The following is an 18,079-nucleotide window of genomic DNA, read 5'->3' on the forward strand; positions in this document are numbered from 1 at the left end:
GTCTTTGCACAGCCTGCACCTGGGGTCCTGTCTGGTGCTGTAGACCCCTGCTTTTATTGATCTTGTACTAAGTGCCTGTTCTTGTGCTGCCATGATTAGTGCTTCTGTGCTGTCCTTCAGTCCAGCCTTTTCTGGCCACTAGTAAGATTTCTTGATTTCAGCCACTTCTTCAATCTGTCGGTGGTACATGCCGTGCAGGGGCTTGTCCTTCCATGATTGTTCATCCTCCTCTTCTGCATTCTCGGGTTTCTGCTGTCTGAGGTATTCACTCAGCAGCCCATCTTTAGGGGCCATCTTCCCGATGTATTCCTGGATCTTGGTTGTTTTGTCTTGGGCAGTGGCTCTCAGCTTTAAGAAATTGATTGTCTTGATATTAGTGGCCTCTATCTCCTTCTTTGGCCAGCTTATTATACCAGCAGGGTATCTGATGACTGGCAGGGTGTACATGTTGATGGCTTGGACCTTGTTCTTTCCGTTCAGCTGACCTGCCTTACTCTGTGTAGGTGTTTGGCTGTGGCTAACTTCCTTGCGGCCTCCTCATGGTTCCAAGTTACCAACAGGACCCCCAAGGTATTTGTAACTGCCCTGAACATCTGCAATGTTGCCTTCTGGTAGTTCAGTCTTCTCGGTTCTGATCATCTTCCCTCTCTTTGACACCATCCGACCACACTTCTCTATTGAGCAGTAGCTGGTTCTTGGCTCCCCTATTATTACTACCAATTCCTCTCTGGGCCTTGCTTATGTACTGCCTATTCATCTAAGCTACTATAATACCTGACAGAAGCTTTTGTGTTGTACAGAGACAGGTTAATGGCCAGTGGTCCCCCTGTCTGGGGACTGTCCCATCCATTAGCAGCTGGTTCATTTTTACTTGTGTACTAGTACGAGGTACTAGTGTACCTTGAGGTATACTAGCAGTTTTAAGATCCTTGTCTGATCAGAATTCGAACCCTGGTCTCCCGCGCTAAAGCCAGTAGCCCACTGAGCTATCCATATATACATATAAATCACAGGCAAAACTCTGTTGTCACATTGCAGTATACAAAGCCCACAAGTAATGTTTTTTATTATTGATTAAGGTGACATCTTGAAATCATTTTCCAACCAACAGGCCAAAACCCAAATATGTTTTATTTAAAATGAGACATATATCAGAGAAGCAGAAAATACTCAGATTTTAGGAGCTGGAACCAGTAAATATTTGACATTTTTTGCTTGAAAAATTACCTAATTTTCAGCTGGTTGATTAATCTATTATTAGCACTGCTCTGCTAAAAGCAAATAAAGATAAGAAGTCTATATATCTTAGCTCTTAGTTTTATTCTGGACATGTAATATTATCATACCACAGCAGAAATATAAAAGCTTATACCTTGAAGATTCAAGGTCATCTTTATTGTGCTACTCGGGGAAGTGTGTCTTGCAGCCAGGGTTCACATAAAAACAGAAAAGAAGAAAAATGATTTGCAAAGAGATTATTTGTAATGTACTGATTCCATTACTTGCAGTAAAAGGACTAAAACTTGCAAAACTGGTACCATGACCATGACTGGTGCCATAAAAACATGACCATTTAAGGTCTTGTTTTCTGGTTTTGATTGTTACTTCTGTGTCATCTTTCCATGTGTCCACCATGTGTTCACCTGCAGCTTCTGGTTCCTGAAGTTCATCACTCTGCTTGGGATGTGTACCGCTGCCTTCTTCATCCCAACAGAGTCCTTCCTGCACGGTAAGAGACTGAGCTGAATCCGTTTCCCGAAGAGCAATCCACATTGAGAATAAATGTGATGGTAAAAATGGTGTTGGTGCAGCTCCGTCTGAGTCCTGCCAGAGGGCAACAGAGACCTGATCTTCAGGTCCAGTCACTGCTGTAAGTTATTGGGCCATAAATCTCTGCAGCTTGATTTTACCTCTGATGGTGATACAAGGCAAATATCAGAGCTGATTTATGGTTCACAGCTTTTTTTTGTCTGTCTTTCTCTCTGTTTGCCTCTCTCGCTCTCACTTTCCTGTAATAAATTTCACTGTATGTTTCTTCTTCTTCTCTCTCGTTCTCTCAGCTTGGCATTATGTTGGGGTGGTGGGAGGGTTTGCCTTCATCCTCATCCAGCTCATCCTCATTACAGCTTTTGCACACACCTGGAACAAGAACTGGTGAGTAAGAGGGTTATATGAAAAAATATGATATGACTGTAAATGTATTTTTATGTTGTGACATAAATCCTAATATGGATTTCTGAAATTTGTAAGACAAATTGGTGACAGATAAAGCCCATATGTGAATTAAATGGCCCAAAGTAAGTGGACACACCTGTCCTCATTAGCTCCAATTTAAGACAATGTTAATGCTGCAGTATATTATTGTATATATTCCTTTTTCATCATGAAAATAGTCATGATGTGCTATAAGCCAGCTCCATAAAGAAATGGTTTTCCAAGGCTGGTATGGGAGACCTTTACTGGCTTGCACGGAGCCCGACCTCAACCTCATTTAACACCTCTGGGATGAACTGGAACAATTCAGACATTAGCAGCCAACATCAGTGTAGGCCCTTCAGTGGAGCTTATGCTCTTGTGTCTGAATGGCAGCAAGTCCCTGCAGCCAGATTGAACATCTGGAAAGCCTGAAATCAGAAGAGTGGAGGCAGTCAGAGCAGCGGATTAATGCTCTTAGTTTTTGAAATGAAATGAGGTCGAGTCAGGCATAGGTGTAATGTTTGTCCACATACTTTTGGCTGTATAGTGTATCTAACTTCATCACATTGGTTCAAAAAGCTTACTCATTGATTCGCTTATAGCTCACAGTGGTCCAGGAGACAATTAATAGGGGGTCACAAGAGGAAAAAGCCACAAGTCACAAGTGGACATTGCTTTTTCTCAAGGGGTCACAAGCCAGAAAAAGATGGAGGTGACTAATCTAATAACCACTAGTAAAAATAAAGGAACCCTGCAGCTATGTGACTATAAATTGTGTCTGCAGAAAAGATTCAGTGGTCAGCTGGTGGGACAGGTGATTTAACAGACATCATGTGTAGCTGCTGCTGGTCAACATGTACAGCTCATACATACATGGTGTTGCTGTCCAGTGAAAACCACAGGTCAGGAAAATGTGAAAGTGAACAAAATTGTCCATCTTGCATTTAAAAAATGATCCTACTTCTTAGACAAATAAAACCATTGGGAGTGTAATGGTGGGGCTGCAGTGACTCAAAAAGGAAAATAATGCCAAATAATAATTTAAAAAATAATGACAAGATGACAAAATAAAACTCCACTGGATTATCTAAACATATTGTCATAAAGTACAGCTGTTTTTCTTTATTTGTAAAAAGTTGACATTTTGAAGATACATGGTTCCCACAGGACAGTGATAATATGCTTTTTGAGGCAAGGGCACAATGGGCTCCAGGGCGTGTCAAGGTGAAGGGCCTCCCTGAGCCTAGAGGCCCCTGGGCCTGGGCCTGGTTGGCTTATTTGGTAATACTGCCATGACCTGAGGTCCCCCACAGCTTCATATAGAAATATTGGTAAATGGTAAATGGACCTGCATTGTATAGCGCCTTTCTAGTCATCTAGTGACCACTCAAAGTGCTTTTTACACTATGAGTCACGTTCACCCATTCACACACACATTCATACACTGGTGGCCGAGGCTACCATACAAGGTGCCACCTGCTACTCAGTTTTAACACACTCACACAACGATGGAACAGCCATCGGGAGCAATTTGGGGTTCAGTATCTTGCTCAAGGATACTTCGACATGCAGCCTGGATTGAACCGCTGATCTTTCGATTGGTGGACAACCCGTTCTACCTCTGAGCCACAGCCGCCCTGTACATGTACACACAGAGACTGCAGTCTGGTTCACATCTGAAGAACATCTCTTCTTCACTGGTGATGATGGTTAGTGGTGTCTGTAGTAACTCAGTAACTCAATAAATGGTCCGTGAAAAAAATGTTTTTTTCAGCGGATATCTTAGTTACAACATGATTGAGCTAGCAAAGCAATTTTGTGTTGCTATGTGTGGTATTTATTCAGTTTTGGGAAATCACGATGTCTAGAGAGCATCAGTGGCTGCAGCTGATGCAGCTGAGGGACAGCTAACAGCGACAGCTAACAGCAGCAGCAAAGCTAACATCAGGACGTCGTCTGTTAAAAGCCTCCTGTTGTTGGATACAACATGAAATTACTCCAGTTAGCTCAATCATGTTGTAACTAAGACATCCACTGGAAAAAAATTTTTTTTTCATGTTGATGAGACGGCGTTTTGGGTGGAGCGGTCGCCATGGACGCGGAGCTTGCTGTTTCTGTAGGTACACATTTCCTGGGGACACCTGCACGTCTTGGCCCCGCCCCCTCCACTGTGATTGGCTAAAGCCCCCCGTACTCGTCTTTCACACAGGGCTGCCGACAGATTCTACAATGTAAATTGCAGAATCTGTCTTGAGAGATTACTCTTCTATCTATTGCAATAATATAGATAATTAATGTGCAAAGCAAAATTTATAAATAGAAATAAGAATAGTATTGGTGACATAGCTGTGGAAATGAATGGCAAAGTCGCTTTTATGCTATAGATATTGTCTCTCAGCCAGTTATATTCTCTTCTCGCCTGCGAAGACTAGGGATGCACCGGAATGAAAATTTGTGGCCGAAGCTGAATAAAATTAAATGCTTGGCCGAATACCAAGTACCAAATACCGTTGTTTAGTTTTTCATTAGTTTTTGCAGATGAACCCCCTCCAAATTAGTGTTGTCACGATACCAAAATTGGGACCCATGGTACGGTACCAGTGAAAATATCATGGTTCTGAGTAGTATCACGATACCACAGCAAAAATTAGGCAGATGTGCCTTTTGTCATTTATAAAAAGATAAATCACTTTTCTATAATACATCAATGATATTTCAATGGAATAAATTACTTATTGACTTTCATACTTCAAAAACAGCATCAATAAGTGATTAACATAGGGGGGATCAAAATAAAATAAATAAATAAAATAAAGGGGCGTCGGTGGCTTAGTGGTAGAGTAGGCGCCCCATGTACAAGGCTGTTGCCACAGCGGCCCGGGTGTGACTCCAGCCTGTGGCCCTTTGCTGCATGTCTCTCCCTCTCTTTCTCCCCCTTTCACACTTCACGCAAAAAATGCCCTAAAAAAATATCTTAGAAGAATAGATAAATAAATAAATAAATAAAATAAAAATCAACCAGCCACCCTCCTCCCCTGACAAGTAAAGAACAGTCCCTTCATAAGTAAAGAACAGTCCGGTGCGGTGAGGTTTGTGGACCGTTACCTGCCACAAAGAGAGAAATGTGAACGGCTCGTTTCTCCTCTGACACATCACATACTTGTGTGCCGCCACGGCTCGGCTGTCCAGGTACTTTCATGACAGCAAGAAGAGGAAATTATTGGAGCCAGGCTTCTCCGTCGCCGCTAAGCCATTATCTTGCGCTGCGGAGAACTATGGCTGCCGTATCCTGTCTGTGTCTGTGACCCCCGTTCAACCCACAACCGGCGGGATTCGCCTTTCGTTTCTGCTGCTGGTTGAAATCTGTACTCCAGGCTGAATGATTAATTTTACTTGCACTAAACTATTTTTATTCGCAAATGCGAGTGCAGTGACGGACGGAGTAAAATATCGCCACACTGCCGACATTTTACTCCGTCCATCACCGCAAGCTGTTTGATTGCGATATCAAAACATGCCGCTATTATTCAGCCTTGCTTTTCACTTATTCCACTGAATACCGGATGTGTGTTTTTTTGCAATATTAGGCCGAATATATTCAGTTACCGAATATTCCTAGTGAAGACCCTGCATGATCATCCTTGCTGGTCTCTGGTCCACTGTCTCCTCCCTGACCCTGCTCTTTCATTGTAGCAATAAAGATTAAAAAAAATATGTGGAAAGCAAAATTTTGAAAAAGAATTAGGAATAGTAGTGAAATTGCTGTGGAAATTAACCTCATAGTCAGTTTTATGCTATAGATATTTTCTCTCAGCGAGTTATAATCTCTTCTCACCTGTGAAGACCCTGCATGATCATCCTTGTTGGCCTCTGGTCCACTGTCTCCTCCCTGACCCTGCTCTTTCTATTGTGGCATTATTCCTAGCATGAAACAAGCGATTTAACATAGGTAACAATAACATTAGTATTCTTGTTAATTTTAACTCCTTCATAAAATGTTGGGTAGTTTAATCCACAGCAATGCATCATATTCTATAAGATCATCGTATGTTTGTAGCGTGGCTGTCCTGTGAGCACCACGAATCTCTAAAAAGTCGGCCTTTCATGGTGTCAGAAAAACAGCCCTGTTTTCAGCTTTGTGACGATGCATTTACCAGCTGATCCATGAGAGTTTCTAAAGAGTTTATTTAGCTTGCATATAGATAATGTTAGCTAAATGATGACTAATTAATAGATGCATTACTCAACTTACATGGTTTGTTTGGAAGAAACTGTGCAAGGTTTTTTGCTTCTTGCTGGCTGGTTTGCTGAACATAGTTAACACACAGCAGCACTGCCCAGCAGCACACGTCTCCTCTGTGCGATTGATTCAGATCACAAAATGACAGCATGTGTATGCCCTGGCGTGGCGCCGTCTGCTCATGGTGTGTTTAAAGACAGCTTGGAAAAATACGTTATCACATGTTCAAAACGAATTCAATGGTTGTAACGGCTGTGAAAGTGCGGGGGACAGAGGGCACAGATACGGGAAGTGTGGGGGACATGTCCCACGCGTACCCCGCGTCCACTACGCCCATGGAAGTGTGTAAATCACACAGAACAACATCTGTCCCTTTTGTCTCAACATCTGGAACTTTATTACTGTTTCATTTACGTGGCTTTAATTTTTGGTTGCTGGGTTGCTGTTTTAGTCTTTCTTGCCAGTTGATGGTTTTTATTTTGGTTTTTATTTTGGATTTTTGATCTTTCCTTCATTTTATATTATTTATTAATTCATTTCAGTCAGAGACACTTTGAAGAAGGAATTGTTCATTTGTGTAATCAGATTTGTTCCGTCTTGGAGCTCAGCAGTCCAAAACCTTGAAAATATGCTGTTTATTATCAAATATGAAAGAAAAGCATCAGATCCTCTTGATATTTAAGAAACCAGCAATAAATGTTTGGCATCTTTGCTTAGACAATGACAAATGATTATTCATTCAGTTTCTAAAGCCCCTTATCCTATTTGAATTCACGGGGGGCTGGAGCCTATTCCAGCTGACACTGGGCGAGAGGCAGGGTACACCGTGGACAGGTCATGAGACTATCACAGGGCTGACACATTAGAGACAGACAACCATTAATGCTCACATTCACACCTACGGCCAATTTAGAGTGATCAGTTAACCTAGCCTGCATATCTATGGACAGTGGAAGAGAGCCAGACACAGCCCACACAGGGTTAGGATTAGGGGTCCAAAATATGGAGCGTGGACTGGTAGCTGGAGAGGTGCCAGTTCACCTCCTGGGCACTGCCGAGGTGCCCCTGAGCAAGGCACCGAACCCCCCAACTGCTCGGAGCGCCTGTCATGGGCAGCCCACTCTGACATCTCTCCACTTAGCGCATGTATAGGTCCAGTTTGTGCATGTGTGTTCGGACATGTGTGTAATTGACAACAGAGTGAAAAATTGAATTTCCCCTCAGGGATTAATAAAGTATATTAAATTAAATTAAAATTTCATTAAAATGTACATTTTATTCACTGTTACAAAAATAGTTGCTGATAAATACTCTGTTAACCAAGTAATCAATTAACTGACTTATCATTGCAGCCTTCAATGAAACCCTTTTTTAAGAGTCAATACCAGTAAAAAGTTAGCAGATAAGGAGGAGGGTTGGATGGTGCATGGAGCTGTGGCAGTAAACACCCTGAAGGTACTGTATCAGCAGAGATACTGTGACGAGAGTCAGGTTAGATGGCCTCACTGTAAACCTGTTTGGAAGTGACTGGATATTCCTGTCAACTGGTAGTGACACAGCTGATGGATGAGCCACTAATGGTGAAGCATGGACAACACAGCTTATGACCTAATGCCTGTGCTGGAATGTAACTAAGTACATTTGTACTTACTTAAGTACAATTGTTAGGTAATTGTACTTATGTGAATATTTCCATTTTATGGAAATAAATAATACATTATAGTAGTAGTAGTGATACAAAATAAATAATAAAAAAATAAGTGACGTAAAATTATAGGTTAACATACCCAATAGTATATAACATAGTTTAAATTAGCTGCACCAATATTAAATGCAATATGCAGTATTAAAGTGATTAACACATTATCAATTATAATCCAAAAATATAATATGTATTGCTCTGAATATTATTCCTATTTACTTTTGTACTTTTGGTAGTATATTTTGATGCTTACTAAATACTTTTGAACTTTTACTTAAAAATATGAATGCAAGATTTTCATTTGTTTCAAAGTATTTCTACACTGTGATGTTACTACTTTTACTTAAAGGTCTAGTGAGTAGGATTCAGGGGCATCTATTGGCAGAAATCGTAAATAATATTTATGACTATGTTTTCCTTTTTGTATAATCACCTGAAAATAAGACTTGTGTTTTTGTCACCTTAGAATGAGCCATTTATATCTACATAGGGAGCGAGTCCTACTCCACACAGTCCACCATGTTGTCTACAGCAGCCCAAAACAGACAAACCAAACACTGGCTCTAGATAGGGCCATTCATGTTTTTGCGTTAGCCTCCAAAGTTCTCCTTCATGCTTGGCATATGGTAAAGGATTCAGTTCTATTACTTCACTGCTAGATGCCACTAAAAGATCTGAGCACTTATTCAACCTCTGGCTAATGCTAGTAGGCCATTAGTGCTAAATGCTTTGTTTGTTTCTTTATTTGCTACTTTTTGCCACTTCTGTCTGTTTGTTTTTGTTTACTTGATGGCATCTCCTCCCTGGGTCTTCCCTGTCACGTCCTTATTCATTCAGCCAGACTCGTCTCCAGACATCCCGGATGTCATTTACTCTGTCCAGCTGTCGTGCCGTCATTGCCTCTCACCCTTGAGCTCTGCCGTGACACGGCAGAGTTGTAGCTACAATAACTAAAATGATTTATTCACTTGGGGCCTTTTCCAAAACAAACACACAGTACTAACAATCCTCTTATTCCCCTTACACACTTACAGGCTGTTTCTCCATTCTCAGTTTGCAGGTCAGAAGATAACCTGCTCCTATGTGTCTACTGTATATATTAGGGATTGACTGACATGGTTTTTTCAGAGCCCATGCCGATACCGATTATTGTGAAACAGAGATACCCATAGCCGATATTTACAACCGATATATGTCTGCTATAAAAATCATAGTTGACACAGAATTAAAAAAATAAACACTGATAAAGCACTACATTCAAATGCATTTAAGCATATATTTATTCTGAGAACTTTTCCAATGAAACAGTACAGAAAAAACATGTCATAGTATAGTATGTTGTCCAAAATAATGAAAAAATAATCATACAGTAGTATAGTATGTCGTCCAAAACCATGAAAGAAAACATATAATATAGTATGTCGTCCAAAATCAATTAAAAAACCCCAATAAAAAAAAAAAAAAATAAATAAATAATAATAATGGTAATAAAATAAAATGAAATAAAATAAAATAAAGGTGGGCTCAATTAAAAGCCAGGCTAAAAAGGTAGGTCTTGAGTTTGCTTTTAAGAGCCTAGAGTGTTACGTGCAGGCAGTGAGAAGCACACCAGGGGCAAAACAGCGCAGCTAAGGAAAACAAAACTGTATATCGGCATATCGGTGGAAAAAATCACCGATACCGATAACCCTAAAAATTCATAATATTGGCCCCGATAATCAGCCAGGCCGTGTGGATGCTACAGCAGCCACAGTATTGTTATCCAAATCTGTAAAAGCTCTGAAAAAACCATGTCGGTCAATCCCTAATATATACAGTAGACACATAGGAGCAGTTATAAATAAAGGGAATAAGAGGATTGTTAGTACTGTGCGTTTGCTTTGGAAAAGGCCCCAAATGTTATTCCTACAGTTTCTTTATTATTTTTCTTCTTCCTTCCTTTTTTTGGTTTGCAACTACTTCGGCATACTTTGCACTACAGAAACTGTTTCAACATCAAAACATTCAGGTCATTTATACTATTATTACTTTATAAATTTCTACTATTGATACTTTTTATGATATTAAGCATTTTCAACATTTTTTTTGCCATTCAAAACAATGGAAAAAAACTTCAACACCTCTTCAACCCACTTCACTTAGAAATGCTACTGCTTCCGGATACTTTCCACTGGAGACTTCATTCAAACTTTAAACATGTCACTAGAACTTCAGCTAATTAACTATAATTCAGCTCTTTGATATCTTCTACCATTTTTGAGTAATTGCAGGTTACATTTTATGCTTTTTTCAGACGTTTTCTGAGTTTATAATGGGTCTCTATGGGACAGGGCTAGAGCACGTGACATCATCGCCAGAGCGAGGAGCAGCTTTAAAATATTCAAAAGATTTCTGAACAAGTTGCTCCCATTCCCACAATTTTCACTCTACATACACAATTATACATCAAAATGTAGGAAAATTTGTGCTGGTCACAGAAATGTCCCCATGGAATAACTCACACTTACACATTTGGCTCAGTGAGCTCCCAAGTGAAGAGAGAGATGATTTTTTTCTCATTCACTCCCATGTAAACTGAGAGGAGAAATTTCTGGGGGCACCAGCTTTCTAACCCGTGACCAAAATCACATTTTTGACACCACAAACATAAAAAAGACATTCCTGCATTTGGGAGAAGCTCATCTCTCTGGTGCTATCCTCATATTGATGATTGGACTTACAGTTTGGGCATAACAGGGAGGAATTTGAGAGGGATTTAAATCCATTAAAAAGTGTCTGCTCTCTGACCTACTCTCTGCTCCACTACAGGTGTCCCTCATTAATCACCATGACAACAACCACTAACACACAAACTCACAGACATATTGGTGTGTGCGTGTCTAAATCTTAGATTTTAAAAAATGCCATTTTAAACAGCATGTAAACATTATATATCCATGTTAGCTGTCTGTCATGTGCTATTACAGCCTTTCCTACTAATACTCAATCAATCAATCAATCAATCAATCAATCAATTTTACTTAGAAAGCCCAATATCACAAATCACAATTTGCCTCACAGGGCTTTACAGTATACGACATCCCTCTGTCCTTAGGACCCTTGCAGCAGATAAGGAAAACTCCCCCCAAAAAAACCTTTAACAGGGGAAAAATGATATAAACCTCAGGAAGAGCAACTGAGGAGGGATCCCTCTTCCAGGACAGACAGACATGCAATAGATGTCATACAGAACAGATCAACATGATAAATTAACAGAAATCTGTATGACACAATGAGACAGAAAGAGAGACAGAGACAGAGAGAGATGCAGGACAGACGGTAATGACAGTAGCTTACAACAACATTAATTAAAGTAATAATATTATAATTCTAATTACGGCTATTGTGGTACAATATGTTGAAAGTATATATTAATATCTGATCTGAGTATACATATGTGACAATAATCATATGTGTATAATAACAGTAGAAGTATAGTACAGTGGATTAGCAGATAAATTGTGCACTTTTTGAAAAAAGCATGAAATTTCTACCATAGTTAGTACATACCATGAGGTTTATTTTCAGATGTGGAGGGAAGTCAGATTTGACCTCTGAGGCCCAGGAGAGGTCAAATCTGAGGAAATGCATTTTTCTAATTTATTTATTTTTCCTGCTCCAGCACTAAAACATCTGATTTCTCTTTACCAAGGGCTTCACAATGCAGCTGGTGGCCATGTGTAGCTCCAAACATATTTGCAAAATGTATTTATTAGAATTTATAACATTAAGCATGTTCAATTTGAAATTCTTACTTTGATGACTCCCAGCACTGCACCAATATCCATTTGAATTAAATTGCCTTTCTACAAATGTGGTTAACCTGTTAACTTAGGTTCGGGAGCAGAACCACACCTCAACCACACCTCTAATCACCTGCCAAGCCTACTTATGCCAGGTCAACCCATCCTACCCCGTTTGTCTCAAGATTTCTCAAGCTCAGACAGACTGCGCGTCTCGCTTAAATGCTAGTGATGGTGAAATCGAAGATTCATGAAGCACTGAACCACTTTGGCACACCAGCTTCAAGAATGATACACTGCTTCGAAGCATTTCATACAGTCAGAAGAGTGACATCTGCTGGCTGTGTGTCAGAACTGCATCTAAGTGGAAGACCATTGGGACTGCCTGTAACGAGGCCTCGCTCCCGGTAGTCACGTGATTGTGGGCGTGCCGAAGCAGGGATCGAAACACTGCCTCGGAACACTTGCGCTTCAAAAGATCAACACTGTGTCGAGCAAACTGGCTCGAGCATAACATCACTATTAAACACTTCACAGAGAAAACTTTCATTCAAACTAAGACAAAACGTAAAGATTGTCATAGTTACCTACCATGGATCCGGTACTGCAGATCTACCCGACCAATTCAGAAGCGATCCTTTCGATGATCCGTTTGACACCGGTCCACCAGACTCGCAGCAGCAACCAGAATGCAGCCAAACACACCGGCGTGGTCGCCTGCGTTCAGTGGTCAGCGTACCTCAGTCCCGACGTCTCCATTCAAGCTCCGCCAACGAGAGCTCTCCGACTCCGACTCGGACCGCGGGGGTCCGCAGATCTCAGGCCTCCGCTCCTCCTTCAGCGAGGACCAGACACCGCGGGCACGGGCGTAGGAGCCAGCTCCAACCCTCTCCTCATCAGCAGCTGACCCCATCGCCTAGGCTTCCAGCTCCCGGCTCTTCACCACGGCGCACCCGCGGTGCGCCCTCATCTGCGAGACAGCAGTCTCCGCGTCCTCAAACTGAGCCCAATATCAGAGACTGGACCGTCACTCACCTCCAACGTTTCCTGCGGAGCGAGGGCATCACATTTCACCGCAATGCCAACAAAGCCACACTTCTTCGACTGTATTCAGCCTCTATCAAAGCAGCAACAGACTCCATACCTCCCGCTCTTCCGGCTTCCTCACCCGTGCCACCAACTGCCAGTGTCGTCAGGCGTGACGTCACAGGGCTGTCGCTGCCTCAGCCACAGCCTGCATCATCAGCCCCCTCTGGTGGGGGCCAGGTTGTATGTCCCCCTGTGCCTGCTCCCTCTGTTCCTGAATTCTCTCACATGATTTCAGCTTGCTTTTCATCCCTGTCTTCGCAGGCTTCACAAAGTCCCTGTGCACATACATCCTTTCATCCCATCATCCCTTCCTCTACCCTTCCTTCAGCCATTCCCAGCAACACGGCTTCTGCTCCTCTTCCTCCAATAGCCAACGCAGCAGCAGGAGAGCCTCAGTCAGCAACTCAAGGGGTCCCACCACAGGCTAACCAACTCGGTGATGTCCAGCCTCCTCCTTCACTTCCAACTGGTCTATCCTTTCCCCCTCCCCATCCCCACCCAATCCCTTCCCCAACACCCAAACGTATTTTCTCATTGTACTGGCAATTTCACCCTCGCCACAGCAGCACCACCCGTCCAGCCAGCTTCATCTGTTTATCGCCCTTCTCCTGTCTCCGGCACCACGCCAACAGATTCTTGCTGGTAATTACGTAGATTTAGCCCAGCTTCTTAAGCCATCAGTCATCAACACTAATCAGCTCAGGGAAGTGCAGACAAACTTCGGCTCTGTGCAACTCCGCCACTCACTACCCTCACAGTCTAAAGACCTAACCCCCACAGAATTTGCCTTCACTTTTTCTCTCTACCGCAACGTTATCTGTTCTGCATTTCCCACACTGAGAGCAGAGCTGGATGATTATTTATCTATCGTGCTCAACATGGCCCTACGTTTTGGAGGGACAGGGTTTTACAGTTACCATGTGCACTTCGCTAACCAAGCAGCTGGCCACATACAGCAATTTAACCAGGGAACGTACTGGGGCACCCTTGACTCTGAACTCTACTGCCGCATATTCATAGCCCGCACGTCCCTCTCCTGCGAGCTATGTGGAGCCCCTTCTCACCCTGCCACAGCATCTTCTTCTTCATGCAACACCACAGTCTTTAACCGCCTGTCAGACCAACTTGTACAGCACCTCAGCACCCCTGTTCAGGTAAATGTCCTTGCCACTGCTCTACAAAACCATCCTGATAGACAGCTTGTTCATTTTCTCATAGATGGCTTCCCACATGGTTTTCATCCTGGTATGGCAGTTCTCCCTGACATTTCCCACGCCTGTCACAACCTCCAGTCTGCTCGCAGAACCTCACACTGTCGACACCCTGTTGGCTAAAGAGGTCAAAAAAGGATTCATGATAGGCCCGTTCGATATTCCTCCTTTTCCATTGTTCCGCATTAGCCCAATAGGTGTTGCCACTCGCAAATACTCTGGAAAAAAGAGGCTAATTATGGACCTGTCTTCCCCACATGACTCACATTCCAAGCATCAACAGCGTCATTCCCAGTCCGGATTTCTCCATGCAATACGCAACCATCGACCATGCCATCACCCTCATTTGGCTAGCAGGACGTGGAGCTTGGCTTTCTAAAGCAGACATCACCAGCGCACTCAAACTTTTGCCCATTCATCCTGACTTCTGGCGTTTTTTCGGCGTTTGCTGGAAGGGGGCATATTATTTTTCTGTGTGCCTTACCTCTGGCTGCAAAAGCAGTCCTAAGATCTTCGATTCTCTTTCAGAAACCCTATGCTGGATCCTCACTAACAACCACAGGCTCCCTTACATTCTCCATCTTCTCGACGATTTTCTTGTTGTCACTCCACCATCCTCACCTCCTCGCCACGGGCTTAATACGCTCACTAACGCTTTCTCTGAACTCGGCATCCCTCTTTCCGAGGAAAAAACATCAGGACCCGGCACTTCCGTTGAGTTCCTTGGCATCACCCTGGACTCAATTTCCTTCGAAGCATCTCTGCCCTTGGAGAAAATACAGCGCATCTCTCTGCTTCTGTCAAACTACCCCCTAGCAGACAGATGCACCAAACGCCAGCTGTTAGCCCTCCTTGGCCATCTCAATTATGCCATCCGCATAATCCCTCAAGCTAAATCTTTCTTGTTTCTTTTGTTTAAGGCTGCTGCCATTCCCTCTCCACGATAGGGTCATTCTGGATGATGCCTGCAAAATGGAAATGTGCATGTGGCTACATTTCCTATCTTCTTGGAATGGCATTTCCTTCTTCTACAGCGACTTCATCACCCAGCCTGAGGACATTCAACTTTTCACAGACGCGGCTCCTTCCACAGGTTTAGGCGGCTACTATAGAGGGAGATGGTTCGCCTCCACTTGGTCCCCAGAGTTTGAATCCCTCGACTCAGAGTCCCGCTCTCCTTCCTTTGCACTTCACGAGCTGTATCCCATCATAATAGCTGCCATTCTTTGGGAGCATGAATGGTCTAGGAAGTCCATACTTATCCACTCCGATAACACTGCAGTCGTAGAGATCCTGAACAAAGGTCGATCTCATTCTTTAGCCATCATGCAGTTCCTGCGCAGACTCACCTTATTCTCAGCTCAACACCAGTTCATCCTCCAGGCAGCCCACGTTCCCGGTCATCACAACATCATTGCTGACTCACTGTCTCGCTTCTCGTTCCAGAAATTCAGACACTTGGCCCCAGAATCGGATCTTCACCCAACACCTATCCCACCGTTTTCAGCCACAATATTCAACTAGCTCCACAGCTGTCAAACCTCTCTCATGCTTCACAAGAAGCCATCCTTAACAGTCTTGACCCAAGCACACTCTCAGCCAACCTAACTGGCTGGAATCGCTTCAAGGCATTTCACTCCACCTACCAGCTACCTTTTCCCTCTCTGGACGTCATGTCCATCTGCAATTTCATCACCCATGCTCATTCCATCCAAAAAATACGGTCCTCCACCATCCAGTCCTACTTAGCAGGAATCAACTTCTTCATCAAACTCGTCACTGGCTTCCATTGTCCTTCAACCTCCCATTCTCACGTTACTATGTAAATAAAAGGCTTGCGTCTTCAATACATCCTCCCAGACCAGCCTAACAGATGACATCTTCCCTCTACCTCACCCACATCCATTCATCTGTTCTCAACATTCAATAACTCCTGTATTTCATTAAACCTTTAAACAACATATTGTTGTAGCGTGGTTCTTGCTAGTGCAATGTAGTTAACCTGTTAACTTAGGTTCGGGAGCAGAACCACGCCTCAACCGCACCTCTAATCACCTGCCAAGCCTACTTATGCCGGGTCAACCCATCCTACCCCGTTTGTCTCAAGATTTCTCGACCCACCCTCCCTTTCCCTTCCCTTCATCCTTCCATCTTCCGAACTCATCCCTACCCTCAACCCTTCATCCCTCATCCCTTCATCCCTCATCCATTCGACCCTCGCCCTCAACCTTCATCCCTCACCCCTGCATCCCTCATCCATTTGACCCTCATCTGTTCATCCCTCATCCATTCGACCCTCAACCTTTCATCCCTCATCCCTTCATCCCTCAACCCTTCATCCTTCATCCCCTCATCCCATCATCCTCCTACCTCATCCCTACCCTCATCCCTTCATCCCCTCATCCCATCATCCTCCTACCTCATCCCTACCCTCACCCCTTCATCCCCTCATCTCTTCACCCCTTCTGTCATTTTCAATCCGATGCATACCTCTCCCATGTCTCATTCTAGGCACGTCTGAGGGCCAGTGATCAGCTCGGGTGGATATATACGCCTGAGACGGAACCCCCACACTGAGTCTCCCTCCGCCCGGTCTTCAATACATCCTCCCAGACCAGCCTAACAGATGACATCTTCCCTCTACCTCACCCACATCCATTCATCTATTCTCAACATTCAATAACTCCTGTATTTCATTAAACCTTTAAACAACATATTGTTGTGGCGTGGTTCTTGCTAGTGAAACAAGATTCAAGAAACAACACTATGCTTTACTTGTATTAAAAACTCCACACATCATGATTGTAAGTTGCAATCAGGCTCCATGAATTTTCCATGAAGTTTTTCTTTTTTCATTCACTTCTGAGTGCAGTAATTCCAGAGAAAACCAAGAAAACGCTCAAAAACTTGAAGAAATCCTGGATTTGCACCATAAATAAATCCCTTGTGGCCTACATTTATGACAATGTTCAATTTAATCTGCAGACAGGTTTTTCTGATATCAAACAACAATACTAAAAACATAACCGTCTGGTGAAAATAACATGATTCCTACACTTCCGGTGTGTTTCTCTGTGACACATCCAGGCAGAATGAATATCAGTGTAGATGGATGTGGAGCTGAACCCTCTCTCTGTCCTCTACCTCTTAGGTTGACCGGTGCAGCAGAAAACAAACGTTGGTATCTGGCAGTGATGTGCGCCACCCTCTTTTTTTACACTATCGCCACCATGGCCTTCACCTTCATGTACAAGTACTACACACACCCCATCGCCTGCCACTTCAACAAGGCCCTGCTGTGGATCAACCTGGGACTGTGCGGCCTCATGTCCTTCATTGCCATCACACCATGTGTGAAGCAGAGTGAGTTGATGAAACACACTTGTGTGTCTGTCATCGATTGTCAGCGGTGAAATAACACTTAGTCCATCTGCAGCTGTGCAAACATCCCCCTGTTGAAACCAGTGCTGCTGCAGATAATAATAATAATTAGATGTAAGCTAATATCATCTGTTTTTCCCTTTAAGAGCCAAACGCTGACTGCAGGCCGGCTCTGTCTGCACATGTCTGGGTTTTTCATTGAAACAGATGCTTACAGAGGGAAAGTAACAATGTACATTCATCTTCTTTACTTTAATATGATTTTGAAGTACTTGAGTATATCCATATGCTACTTCATACTGTTAATCTTGTCATCTGTCAGAAAAATAGTTACTTAGCAGATTGTGATATATATATATATATATATATGTATATATATATATATATATATATATGTGTGTGTGTATATATATATATATATATGTATATATGTATATATATATATATATATATATATATATATATATATATATATATA

General features: G+C 42.8%; 1 protein-coding gene across 3 annotated transcripts in view; it reads left to right on the forward strand.

Moving 5' to 3' along the window:
• The window catches only part of serinc4 (serine incorporator 4), a 100,296-nt gene that overhangs the window by 45,902 nt on the left and 36,315 nt on the right, over positions 1-18,079 (forward strand). For all 3 annotated transcript variants that reach the window (XR_013488191.1, XM_078162412.1, XM_078162411.1), the window contains exons 4-6: positions 1,650-1,729; positions 2,061-2,154; positions 17,372-17,583. Coding sequence is in view for 2 of the 3 variants with exons in the window: in XM_078162412.1 (XP_078018538.1) it covers positions 1,650-1,729; positions 2,061-2,154; positions 17,372-17,583 (386 nt within the window). In the remaining variant the exon portion in view is untranslated. The remainder of the gene's footprint in view (positions 1-1,649; positions 1,730-2,060; positions 2,155-17,371; positions 17,584-18,079) is intronic.

Source organism: Epinephelus lanceolatus, chromosome 2 (genome assembly GCF_041903045.1).
Source record: "Epinephelus lanceolatus isolate andai-2023 chromosome 2, ASM4190304v1, whole genome shotgun sequence".
In the NCBI taxonomy this organism is placed as follows: Eukaryota; Metazoa; Chordata; class Actinopteri; order Perciformes; family Serranidae; genus Epinephelus; species Epinephelus lanceolatus.